The sequence below is a fragment of the Colobus angolensis genome, unplaced genomic scaffold (assembly GCF_000951035.1).
Source record: "Colobus angolensis palliatus isolate OR3802 unplaced genomic scaffold, Cang.pa_1.0 Scaffold433, whole genome shotgun sequence".
In the NCBI taxonomy this organism is placed as follows: Eukaryota; Metazoa; Chordata; class Mammalia; order Primates; family Cercopithecidae; genus Colobus; species Colobus angolensis.
The window spans coordinates 195,187-207,833 of record NW_012117744.1 but is presented as its reverse complement, the minus strand read 5'-3'; the positions used below and the strand labels follow the sequence as shown (position 1 = coordinate 207,833).

General features: G+C 42.3%; 1 protein-coding gene across 2 annotated transcripts in view; it reads left to right on the top strand.

Annotated features, from left to right (window-relative positions):
- Nucleotides 1-12,647, top strand: part of RNF170 (ring finger protein 170) — a 49,792-nt gene that overhangs the window by 23,791 nt on the left and 13,354 nt on the right. For both annotated transcript variants that reach the window (XM_011957090.1, XM_011957089.1), the window contains exons 3-4: nt 4,992-5,067; nt 8,893-9,001. In XM_011957090.1, the coding sequence (XP_011812480.1) occupies nt 8,932-9,001 (70 nt within the window). In that variant the 5' untranslated portion in view covers nt 4,992-5,067; nt 8,893-8,931. The remainder of the gene's footprint in view (nt 1-4,991; nt 5,068-8,892; nt 9,002-12,647) is intronic.

Here is a 12,647-nt window from a genome sequence, read left to right as displayed (position 1 = left end):
TCTCTACTAAAAAATACAAAAAAATTAGCCAGGTGTGGTGCGGGTGCCTGTAGTCCCAGTTACTTGGGAAGCTGAGGCAGGAGGATGGCATGAACCCAGGAGGCAGAGCTTGCAGTGAGCCGAGATCACGCCACTGTACTCCAGCCTGGGCGACAGAGTGAGAGACTCTGTCTCAAAAAAAAAAAAATTTTTTTTGTTGTTGAGCATAGCCAGCCTTCATCAATGATCTTAGCTGGATCTGGATAACTTGCTGCAGCTTCTCCATCAACACTTGCTCTTCCTAAAATAAAAGTTTGCGCTTCATCTTTCCTTAAATGTCATGAACCAACCTCTGCTAGCTTTCAACTTTTCTTCTGTAGCTTCCTCTCCTCCCTCAGCTTCACAGAATTGAAGGAGGGAGGGACTTGGTCTGGATTAGGCTTTGGCTTAAGGAAATGTGGCTGGTTTGATCTTCTATCCAGAGTACTCAAACTTTCTCCATGTCAGCAATAAAGCTGTTTTGCTTTTTTATCATTTATGTGTTCACTTGATTAATACTTTTAATGTCCCTCAGGAATTTTTCCTTTTAATTCACAACTTGGCCAGCTAGCACAGCTTTTGCCCTAGCTTGACTTTCGACATGTCTTTTTCACAAAACTTAATCATTTCTAGGTTTTATGTGAAATGAGAGACATGCAAGTCTTCCTTTCACTTGGACACCTACAGGCCACTGTAGAGTTATTAGTTGACCTAATTTCAATATTATCAATGCCTCAGGGAATAGGAAGGTCTGAGGAGAGAGAGAGAGAGAGAGAGACTGGGGAATGGCCTGTCATTAGAGCAATCAGAGCATACACAACGTTGATTGATTGATTGCAAGTATAACCAAAATGTGACACAGAAACATGAAGCAAGTGCATGCTGTTGGAAAAATGGTGCCAATAGTCTTGCTCAACACAAGGTTGTCACAACCTTCAGTTTGTAAAAAACATAATATCTGCTAAGTGCAATAAAGTGAAACAAAATCAGGATTTCCTGTATATGATTTGCCAATATTTTGTCCCTTTCTGTGGATATTCTTCTTACTCTCTTAAGTGCCCTTTGATATACATAGTTTCTGATTTCAAGAAGTCATCTTTGTGTTTTTTTCCTTTTTTTGGCCTGTGCTTTTGTCTTATATATAAGGAATCATTGCCAAAGTCCAGTGGCATGAATATTTTCTTGCTTTTTCCTATAATTTGTATAGTTTTAACTCTTAAGTTTAGCCCTTTGATGCATTTTGAGTTTTTATATTTTTAATGTGGATATTCAGTTTTCTGGCACTTATTTGTTGAAAGAGGATACTTTCTCTATTGAATGGTCTTGGCACCCTTGGCACCCTTGTCAAAAAGTATTTGACCATTGTCTAAATCAGTTTGGCTTGTTATAACAGATAACCATAGGCTGGGTGCGGTGGCTCACACCTGTAATCCTAGCACTTTGGGAGCTCGAGGCAGGCAGATCACTTGAGGTGAGGAGTTCGAGACCAGCCTGGCCAACATGGTGAAACCCCGCCTCTGCTAAAAATATAAAAATTAGCTGGAAATCACTTGAACGCGGCAGGTGGAAATTGGAGGGAGCCATGATTGTGCCACTGCACTCCAGCCTGGCAACAGAGCAAGATCTGTCTCAAAAACAAAAACAGGCCAGGCACGGTGGCTCACGCCTCTAATCCCAGCACTTTGGGAGGCCGAGGCAGGTGGATCATGAGGTCAGGAGATCGAGAGCATCCTTGCTAACACAGTGAAAGCTCATCTCTACTAGAAATACAAAAAATTAGCTGGGCTACTTGTGGGGGTGAGGCAGGAGAATGGCATGAACCCGGGAAGCAGAGTTTGCAGTGGGCCGAGATGGCGCCAGTGCACTCCAGCCTGGGCAACAGAGCAAGACTCCGTCTGAAACAAAACAAAACAAAACAAAAAACAAGGCTGGGCATGGTGGCTCACGCCTGTAATCCTAGCACTTTGGGAATTCAAGGCAGGCAGATCATGAGGTCAGGAGATTGAGACCATCCTGGCTAACAAAGTGAAACCCCTTCTCTAGTAAAAATACAAAAATTAGCAGGGCATGGTGGCGTGCAGCTATAGTCCCAGCTACTTGGGAGGCTGAAGCAGGGGAATCGCTTGAACCCAGGAGGCAGAGGTTGCATTGAGCTGAGATTGTGCCACGGCACTCCAGCCTGGGGAACAGAACAAGACTCCGTCTCAAAACAAAACAACAAAACAAACACACACACACACACACAAACAAAACCAAATAACCATAGACTGGGTGGCTTAAACAACAAACATTTATTTCTCACAGTTTGAGAGCCTGGGAGGTCTAAGATCAAGGTGTTGTCAGATCTGGTGTCTAGTGAGACTCGGCTTCATGGGTTGTGGATGGTGGTTTTCTTGCTGTGTCTTTATATGGAAGAGAGTAGAGCAGGGAGCAGGTTATCTCATGTATCTTTTTGTAAGGGCAGTAATCCTATCACAAAGGCACCACCCTCATGACCTAATTACCTCCCAAAGGTTTTGTCTCCAAATACCATCATCATGGGAGTTACAGGCAGTATTCAGCAGCTTGGGCTATTTGTTCTTGTTGTTTGGCTTCACGACAAGATGTAGGAATTCCTAAATCTGGTGGTAGAATATTTTTAAAAATATATTCTATTTAAATATATTTTTAATTTATATATATTTTAACATATAATTAAATAGAATATTAAATATTTTAAAAATACATTTAAATAGGATATATTTTAAAAAATATTCTGCCACCAGATTTAAGAATTCCTACATCTTTCTTATAGAAAGAAGCCAGAGGAGAGGCTTTCCAGTCACGTGGTTCATGTCTACTCTGAAACGTCATGACAATTTTTTTTCTAATGGAAAGGGAATGGTTTTCTACTCTCAAAGAATGGAGAAATGCCATTTAGCTAGGTATCCACTGGTATTTAAATGAGATGGTTCCTCTGCTAGTTAGATTGCTCCTTGACAGGGTGCTTTCATATAGTGAGTGCTTTCTTTCACAGATCATCTGTTTAATCATCAGAATGTGCCTTATTTTAAAATGAAGAATGCATCAAGCTTTAACAGGTTTAGGCCGGGTGTGGTGTCTCATGCCTGTAATCCCCACACTTAGAGAGGCTGTGGCAGGCGGATCACCTGAAGTCAGGATCGAGACCAGCCTGGCCAACATGGTGAAACCCCATCTCTACTAAAAATACAGAAATTAGCCAGGGGTGGTGGCACGTGCCTGTAATCCCAGCTACTCAGGAGGCTAAGGCAGGAGAATCGCTTGAACCTGGGAGGCGGAGGTTGCAGTGAGTTGAGATTGCGCCACCACACTCCAGTCTGGGTGACAGAGTGAGACTCCGTCTCCACAACAACAAAATAAGATTTAACAGATTTAAACAGAGTTCAAATTGTTTCATTGTTTAGATATTTGAGTTTAAATTGCTTTTATGTCTTCTGTGAACTAACAGTTATATTTAGTTGATTTCTTTTTCTAAAATTTGCGGGTTTTTGCTAACAATTGAATAATCATAGGATAGATTTCTATACTTTTCCCTATCACATTCGAATATGAGAGTTCTTATCTCTGTTGGATATTGGCTTACCCAGAGAGTAAAGGCTCTTCTGTAGAGTAACCCTGGGACTGTGTAGACTTAAAATATTCTTGTCAAGACATTTATATTTAGAAGATACATTAATAGCCAAATGAAATTAAGCTGTGATAACATGCAATGCTTTGCCCTCACCCTACCTACCAGCCTGACCAACACATCTTTCTTTCTTTTTTTTCTTTTTTTTTTTTAAGACAGAGTTTTGCTCTTGTTGCCCAGGCTGGAGTGCAATGGCACAATCTTGGCTTACCACAACCTCCACCTCCCAGGTTCAAGCGATTCTCCTGCCTCAGCCTCCCGAGTAGCTGGGATTACAGGCATTTGCCACCAAGCCCGGCTAATTTTGTATTTTTAATAGAGACAGAGTTTCTCCATGTTGGTCAGGCTGGTCTCGAACTCCTGACCTCAGGTGATCCACCCACCTCGGCCTCCCAAAGTGCTGTGATTACAGGCATGAGCCACTGCGTCCAGCCAACATCTGACTTTCAATATGGGATGTTTTATCCCATCCATTTATATTAGCCACTAACCGCTTGCCTTTGATTCACCATTTTAACTGTTAATGTCAAGATATTAGTGACATGTTAAGTTTTGGCTTTTCTTCCTTTTTTTTTTTTTTGAGACGGAGTCTCGCCGTTTTCAGTCCAGGCTGGAATGCAATGGCGCGATCTCAGCTCCCTGCAAACCTCTGCCTCCTGAGTTCCAGCAATTCTCCTGCTTCAGCCTCCTGAGTAGCTGAGATTATAGGCACCCACCACCAAGCCTGGCTAATTTTTGTATTTTTAGTAAAGGCAGGGTTTCACCATGTTGGCCAGGCTGGTCTCAAACTCCTGACCTCAGGTGATCCACCCGCCTCGGCCTCCGAAAGTGCTGGGATTACAGGCATGAGTCACCACACCTGGCCAAGTTTTGGCTTTTCTACATTAAATAATTTTAGTTTCTGCTCTGTTCCCCTCCCCTAATACCTGAAAATTAGGAGAAGGATCTAATTAGATGTGGAAAAGCATTCAAATGCATAATAGTAGGTAAAATTAGATAACTGCTTATTTTGAAGAAATTTCACCAAAGAAACAAATGTTCTTTACATTATTTGTAAGCTTCCATTTACAATAGATTTCCAAGGTACTAGGCCTCTGGATTTTACCATTTGCCACTTAAACCTGAAATTGGCTAATAATCAGTGATCTCAGAAGAACTCACCACAGGACAGCCTGCTGAAACGTACAGTCCCGGAAGTGAAGTGCTTGTATGCCATCAATTACATTAATTACCAGTAGTCATAAGTCAGAAAGTAGACCTATGAAGAAAATGGATTCATCTGGTAATATTTTCTATTCAAAATTTATTATATTCTATTCAACAGAAATGTACATCAAAACATTCACCCAGAAAACCAGGAGCTAGTAAGGGTACTTCGAGAACAGCTTCAAACAGAACAGGTATTGTATTGTATATATATTTATTTGAGGAGTAGATGTGATATCTCCCTTTGCATGTGAAATTGTGATAGAACATTAGTAAATTACTTTTTGGAAACATGGGCTTCTTTCTGGCTTCAAATTACCTTATATTATTTTATAGATTGTATATTTGCCGAATGAGCAAATTGCCTAGCCTTAATCTATTCAGATGTCTTCATGTTTGTTTATTATTAATTTGCTTTAAAAGATAGCAGTTTTCCTATTGTTTATTAGTGTAGAAATAATTGCTGTCTAATTGACCTTAATGAAATGTAGTAGAAAAACCATTTTTTTCTGACATATACTCCCTAACATCTACAAAGAAATAATTAGAAGAGGTGGCTGTTTTGGTTTTTTCCTCCTTTTTTCTTCAGTTGCCAAAGTTGTAACAATAAAACTAGCTAGGCAAAGAAAAATATTAACTTTTTTCCTGTTTCTTCTTTGCTTTTTACCAGATGGAATCTCTAAGAATTGGAGATATACTTTATGAAGCCTGGAATAAATAGGATATTGTACACCTTCATGCTGAGATATCTAACATCAAGAAACAAAATTAAAAATTCCTTTCCTACTGATCAAACTTCACTTCCAATAAGGGTTTTGTTTTTTTTATTAAAAAGAGACAGGGTCTCACTATGTTGCCCTGGTTGCTGTCCAACTTTTGAGCTCAAGCACTCCTCTCACCTCGGCCTCCCAGAGTGCTAGGATTACAGTCTGGGCATGGTGGCTCACACCTGTAATCCCAGCACTTTGGGAGGTCGAGGCGGGAGAATCACTTGAGCTTAGGAGTTCCAGACCAGTTTGGGCAACATGGCAAAACTCCGTCTCTACTAAAAATACAAAAGCTAGCTGGGTATGGTGGTGCACAGCTATAGTCCCAGCTACTCAGGAGGCTGAGGTGGGAGGATCTCTTGATCCTGGGAGGTTGAGGCTGCAGTGAGCTGTGCTTGCTCCACTAAAACCAAAGTGCTGGGATTATAAGCGTGAGCCACCGCGCCTGGCCCCAATAAGGGTTTTGTAATTTATCCATTCACCAAATATTTTTTGAACATCTACCACAAGCCATACATTTTCTAGGCATTGGGAATTCAATCGTGAATTAAACAGACAAAAATTCCTACTCTCATGGAACTTATATTCATTGATACAAGAATAACTTAAGCAGGGCCAGGCACCGTGGCTCATGCCTGTAATCCCAGCACTTTGGGAGGCTGAGGCGGGCGGATCACGAAATCAAGAGATCAAGACCCTCCTGGCCAACATGGTGAAACCCCATCTCTACTAAAAATACAAAAATTAGCTGGGCGTGGTGGCGCACACCTGTTGTCCCAGCTACTTGGGAAACTGAGGCAGGAGAATCACTTGAACCCCAGAGGGGGAGGGTGCAGTGAGCTGAGATTGCGCCACTGCACTCCAGCCTGGTGACAGAGAGCGAGACTCCTTCTTAAAAAAAAGCAATACTTTAAGCCTATTAGTAGTACTGTGTTCCATAACAATTGTTACCCATAATTCATGTTGAGATAGTGTTTTATAATTTACAAAGTGATTTCCCAAACAACAATCATATTTAATCTTTAGACATAAGTAAGGCAATTATAATTATTCTCATTAACATATGAGACTGCTAAGATTTGCTAACACTCACACTAGCGATTTCATGACTGGGTTCACCTATGGAGGGGCCCCAGATTGAAGTGAATCTTCAGGTCTCCTTGCAGCAGTGTCCACTCATCTGCCTCACCTCTTCCTGAGGCCCGGCACACAGCTCTCAGAGTGAAAATAAGGCTGGCGATGTAGTCTCTTCTTTGCTGTCTAGTATGACAGCCACCAGCCACCTGTGGCTATTCAAGTGAGTTAAAATTAAATAGAATCTGAAATTAAGTCTTCTAGTCACACTGGCCACATTTCAAGTACACAATGGCCACATGTGGCTTGTGGCTACTGTATTGGACAGCACTGATAAAGATTTCAATTACTGCAGAAAGTTCTACTGGACATCTCTGTTAATTGGTTTTTGTCAGTTTCTTTAAAAATTAATAAGGAGAAGGCCGGGTGGAGTGGCTCACGCCTGTAATCCCAGCACTTTGGGAGGCTGAGGCAGGCATATCGCCTGAGGTCAGGAGTTCAAGACCAGCCTGGTCAACATGGCGAAACCCTGTCTTTACTAAAAATACAAATTTAGCCGGGCTTGGTAGTGGGCACTTGTAATCCCTGCTACTCCAGAGGCTGAAGCAGGAGAATCACTTGAACCCCGGAGGCAGAGGTTTCAGTGAGCTGCGATTGTACCACTGCATTCCAGCCTGGGTGACAGAGTGAGACTCTGTCTCAAAAAGAAAAGAAAAGGTGGAGAAGGGAACATAAAGTGCTGTACACTTTTTGTAGCATTAGAACTGACATAAGTGACTATAACATCAAGGTGTAGCCTTGGATCACAGAATATTCGGGTGATTTAGGGCTGTTTTGGAAGTATGACCTTTTAGTTATGTTTATTATTATTTAACTTTATTAAATTTGTTTATTAATATTGAGTGGCAAAAATCTGATTCACTTAAGAACAGTTCCTATTTAGTAAATTTGATACTTTTTCTGTAATTAGATATTTTTCATGCTAGCAACTTTATCTGCTGGGTTCCATCAAAACAAGTTTTGATAAATAAGTATTTTTACAATACAATAACATAAGATATATGTTATGTGGACACTTCCTTTTTTTTGAGACAGGGTCTCTGTTGCCCAGGCTGGAGTGTAGCAGTGTGATCTCGGCTCACTGCAGCCTCTACCTCTTGAGTTCAAGTGGTTCTCTCACCTCACCCTCCCGAGTAGCTGGGACTACAGGTGCATGCCACCATGCCCAGCTAATTTTTGTATTTTGTGGTAGAGACAGGGTTTCATCATGTTGGCCAGGCTGGTCTCAAACTCTTGACCTCAAGTGATCCACCCACCTCAGCCACCCAAAGTGCTGGGATTACAGGTGTAAGCCTCCGTGCCCAGCCATGTAGACAGTTTTCTAAGTCCTGAAGTACAATGAGTCCTACAAATAAATCCCTTGCCTTCATGATCCATCCTAGTGAGGTCTTTGATATCTGGATGTTTCTTGCATACGTGCAACACTTTTAAAATGAAAAAGACATTGAAAATGAAAAAAGTGAAGACTTAGAAAACAGTTTGACATTTGATATTTTTTTCTTTTTGTGACAGGGTCTTGTTCTGTCACCTAGGCTGGAGTGCAGTGGTGCAGTCACGGCTTACTGCAGCTTCAACCTCCCAGACTCAGGTGACCTCCCACCTCAGTCTCCCAAGTAGCCAGGACTACATGTGCATGCCACCACCACTCCTGGCTAATTTTTCTATTTTTTATAGAGACAGGGTTTTGCCATGTTGCCCAGGCTTGTCTGAAACTCCTGGGCTCAAGTGATCCACCTGCCTCGACCTCCCAAAGTGCTGGGAATACAGGCGTGAGTCACCGCACCGGACCTCAACATTTATTATTGTTAGCTTATGCACTAGCTCAGCCTTGTGTTACTCAGAATAATTTATGTATTCCAGTAGAGTAAAAGATGAACTCTTGAGTTAATCTAAGTTTTTGTCTTTAACTTGTGTTTAGGAACGAAAGTGGAGACCATGCAGCTTAAATAAAAACAATATAGCCTCATAACGTTCTTAAAATTATAACCTTAAACTATTGCACGTTTACAGTTTGATGGGGTTACATACTGTTGACTCTGGTCTCAAATATAATTTAACATGAGATACTGTGGAGGGCTACATGTTGTATTCCAATGTGTGCACCTGTGTTCTTATTAGGATGCACCTGCTGCTGCTCGACAGCAGTTCTACACCGACATGTACTGTCCCATCTGCCTGCACCAAGCCTCCTTCCCGGTGGAGACCAACTGTGGACATCTTTTTTGTGGTAAGCAAACAACATTATACTTGGGAAAAGTGACTGTTTAGACCAAGACCTCTATGTGTACAAAAGCTGGATTCCTAATTTTCTCTTTGTCACATTTTGTATTTTGTGAGTAGGGTAGATTACCTCTGATATCCTGCTCTACTTGTCAACCAAGTATACTTAGCATCTAAATAATATACTTACTTATTTACTTTCTATTTAGTGTGTCCATGTAGCAGCTATGGGTCAGAAGTTAAAGACTATTCAGCTTCCCCATAAACAGAAGTGTGTTTCTTTGGACAGTAGTTCAAGTAGATCCATAGCATGAGGGATTCACTGAGTCCCTCTTTGTTCATCACTCTTTGGGAGTTTCATTTATTATTCACCCTTCCCAGGGCAGGAAGGTTCTTCTCTCAAGAACCTGCCCAAGACCCTGTGTTGCCCTCCTGCCTCTTTTGACTCTGAGTTTGTACTGAAGGTCTTAAAGGTCTTAGTCTCAGTATGTTTGTCTCTGTCTCGTCTCTCTCTCAACCTCTTGAGGTTTAATGAGGGAGAATGAGAAACCTAGAGCATGCCTTGGTGTAAGAAGGGAATAATTTCACACTTACTTAGTATCAGGAAGGAGTGCTTTCCACCACTCCTCATTTTTCCTGAATCTGCAGATTCAGGAAAATCTTCTATGGCTGATTATGCCATAGCAGGTTGAGGGGCAAAGTATCAGTTATTACAAGCCTATGTATTGGACATTAATATACTTCATCTAACCCTACCTATGAGGAAACAGGCTTTAGAGACGTGAAGAAATGTTACAAAGAGACCAGGCACTGTGGCTCACACCTGTAATCTCAGCATAGGCAGGAGGATTGCTTGAGCCCAGGAGTTGGAGGCCAGCGTGGGAAACATAGGGAGACCCTGTCTCCACAAAAAATAAGAAATTAGCCAGGTGCAATAGCTCACATGTGCAGTCCCAGCTACTGGGGAGGCTGAGGTAGGAGAATCGCTTGAGCCTGGGAGCTTGAGGCTGCAATGAGCTGTGATCATGCTACTGCACTTCAGCATGGGCAGCAGAGCAAGATCCTGTCTCAAAAAAATAATAATAATACATTTTACAAAGAGTAGCCCAGCTGTTAAGTGACAGAGCCAATTTTTTTTTTTTTGAAATGGAGTCTCGCCTTGTCGCCCAGGCTGGAGTGCAATGGTATGCTCTCAGCTCACTGCAACCTCTGCCTCCCAGGTTAAAACGATTCTCCTGCCCCAGCCTCCCAAGCAGCTGGGATTATAGTTGCCTGCCACCATGCCCAGCTAATTTTTGTATTTTTAGTAGAGATGGGGTTTCACCATGTTGGCCCGGCTGGTCTCAAACTCCTGACATCGTGATCCACCCACTTTGGCCTCCCAAAGTGCTGGGATTACAGACATGAGCCACCACACCCAGCCCAGACAGAGCCAAAGATTTCAAATCTAGGTTTATCTTCAATCCCTGTGCTCAGTTCTGCATGATTAGTGGTTCATACAAGAGTAAACACTCGAAGCCACTTTGATTTGTCCAGTCACTAGACCTAGTTTTTTATTGTTTCTGTTTAAACAGTTGTGTTCAAGATAGGGTCTTACTGCTCCCAAAATGTAGGAAATTTTCATATAGGGACTATTTTAAAATGTAACATACAATCATCCTATAAATTGTGTTGCCCCTTTTGTCTAACTTCATAGTATAGAATTATTAGATACAGTGTTATTTGTGCAGTTGAAGATGGCATGTTTGGAACCCATACCATGTAATGGCAGGGTTTTCTGTACTTTGTGCTCTTTCAGTAATCCAATCTCATCATTGCTTCATCCACTCATTCCAGTCTCTTCTTTAAGGTTTTCACTTAAGTAACTAACAAAGTATAAAACGCTTATTTCAGTTTTTAATCTTTTAATTTTCTATTGGAAATGCTAATCACCAGGCAAGTTATGAAAGATTGGGCAGGGAAAATTAAATGGGCATCAGAGAAGGTAGATACGTTTCTCCTCTTGAACCTAATCCACGTGACACTCCTTTCCGACATTTGCTCTTGCTGTTCTTAAAACCTGAAGTGTCCTCCCTCCTGTTTTCTGCCTATCTAAATCTCATCTGTCCTATGAAGTTCAGTTCAAATCCTTTCTTCTCTACAAGTTACTCTCTAACGCATACTTCTCTGCACTCCTTTTTTATATTTCTTTTTCTTTTTTTTTTTTTTTTTGTGAGACAGAGTCTCACTTTGTCACCCAGGCTGGAGTGTAGTGGCACAATCTGGGCTCACTGCAAGCTCCACCTCCTGGGTTCATGCCATTCTCCTGCCTCAGCCTCCTGAGCAGCTGGGATTACAGGCGCCCGCCACCACCCCCAGCTAATTTTTTGTATTTTTTAGTAGAGATGGGGTTTCACCGTGTTAGCCAGGATGGTCTCCATCTCCTGACCTTGTGATCCACCTGCCTCAGCCTCCCAAAGTGCTGGGATTACAGGTGTGAGCCACCGCACCCAGGCTTTTTTTTTTTTTTTTTTTTTGAGACAGAGTTTCACTCTTGTTGCCCAGGCTGCAACCTCCATCTCCTGGGTTCAAGCGATTCTCCTGCCTCAGCCTCCCAAGTAGCTGGGATTACAAGCATGCGCCACCAAGCCCAGCTAATTTTGTATTTTTAGTAGAGACAGGGTTTCTCCATGTTGGTCAGACTGGTCTCGAACTCCAGACCTCAGGTGATCTGCCTGCCTCGGCCTCCCAAATTGCTGGGATTACAGGCGTGAGCCACTGTGCCTGGCCCTTTTTTGTATATCAAGTAAATACTACACAGCTGAAGATTTGCCTTCTACACTGATTTGAGTATGTCACCTTGGTCTCCTCAATTGGATTGCCATTGCTTGTTCTGAATTCTGAACACTTACTTGATCTGGAGGAATAAGGAACACAGGAAGGCTAAGCCAGGTTGCTCAGGCAAGAGTAAGAATACACAGAGGTTCCTGGAGGGAGAAGGGACACCTACTTCAGCACTTAGCACTTAGTTCAGATTCACAGTGGGACCTGGATAGTTGAAGATGCAGGTGTCCTACAAAAAAGAAAGTGGATTGGCTCCTTAAATACCAGACAGTATTCAAAACTATTCCTTCACCTGTTATTGGCCTGAAGTTTGGTGCTTATACACTTGGCACACCTGTGCCTTCTTGAGGTCGCCAGACTCTTCCTTCAGGCTGTGTTGCCCATCTTCGGCTGGCTTGCTGCTTGTGAATCCCTTCAAGCAGAAAAATCCAATCCATCTAGTGCAAGAGTTGATTCAATTCTTGAACTGGACTATACACTTCATTAAGGCAGAGCATATAATCTTTTTGTGTCCTTTGATTCCTTGCTTGTACTATTTTTTTTTTTTCTGAGATGGAGTCTTGCACTGCCACCCAGCTATAGTGCAATGGTGTCATCTCAGCTCACTGCATCCTCTGCCTCCCAGGTTCAAGCGATTCTCCTTGCCTCAGCCTCCCAAGTAGCTAGGATTTATAGGCACCCGCCACCAAGCCTGGCTAATTTTTTTGTATTTTAGTAAAGACGGGGTTTTACTATGTTGGCCAGGCTGGTCTTGAACTCCTGACCTCATGATCCACCTGCCTCAGCCACCCAAACTGCTGGGATTACAGGTGTAAGCCTCCGTGCCCAGC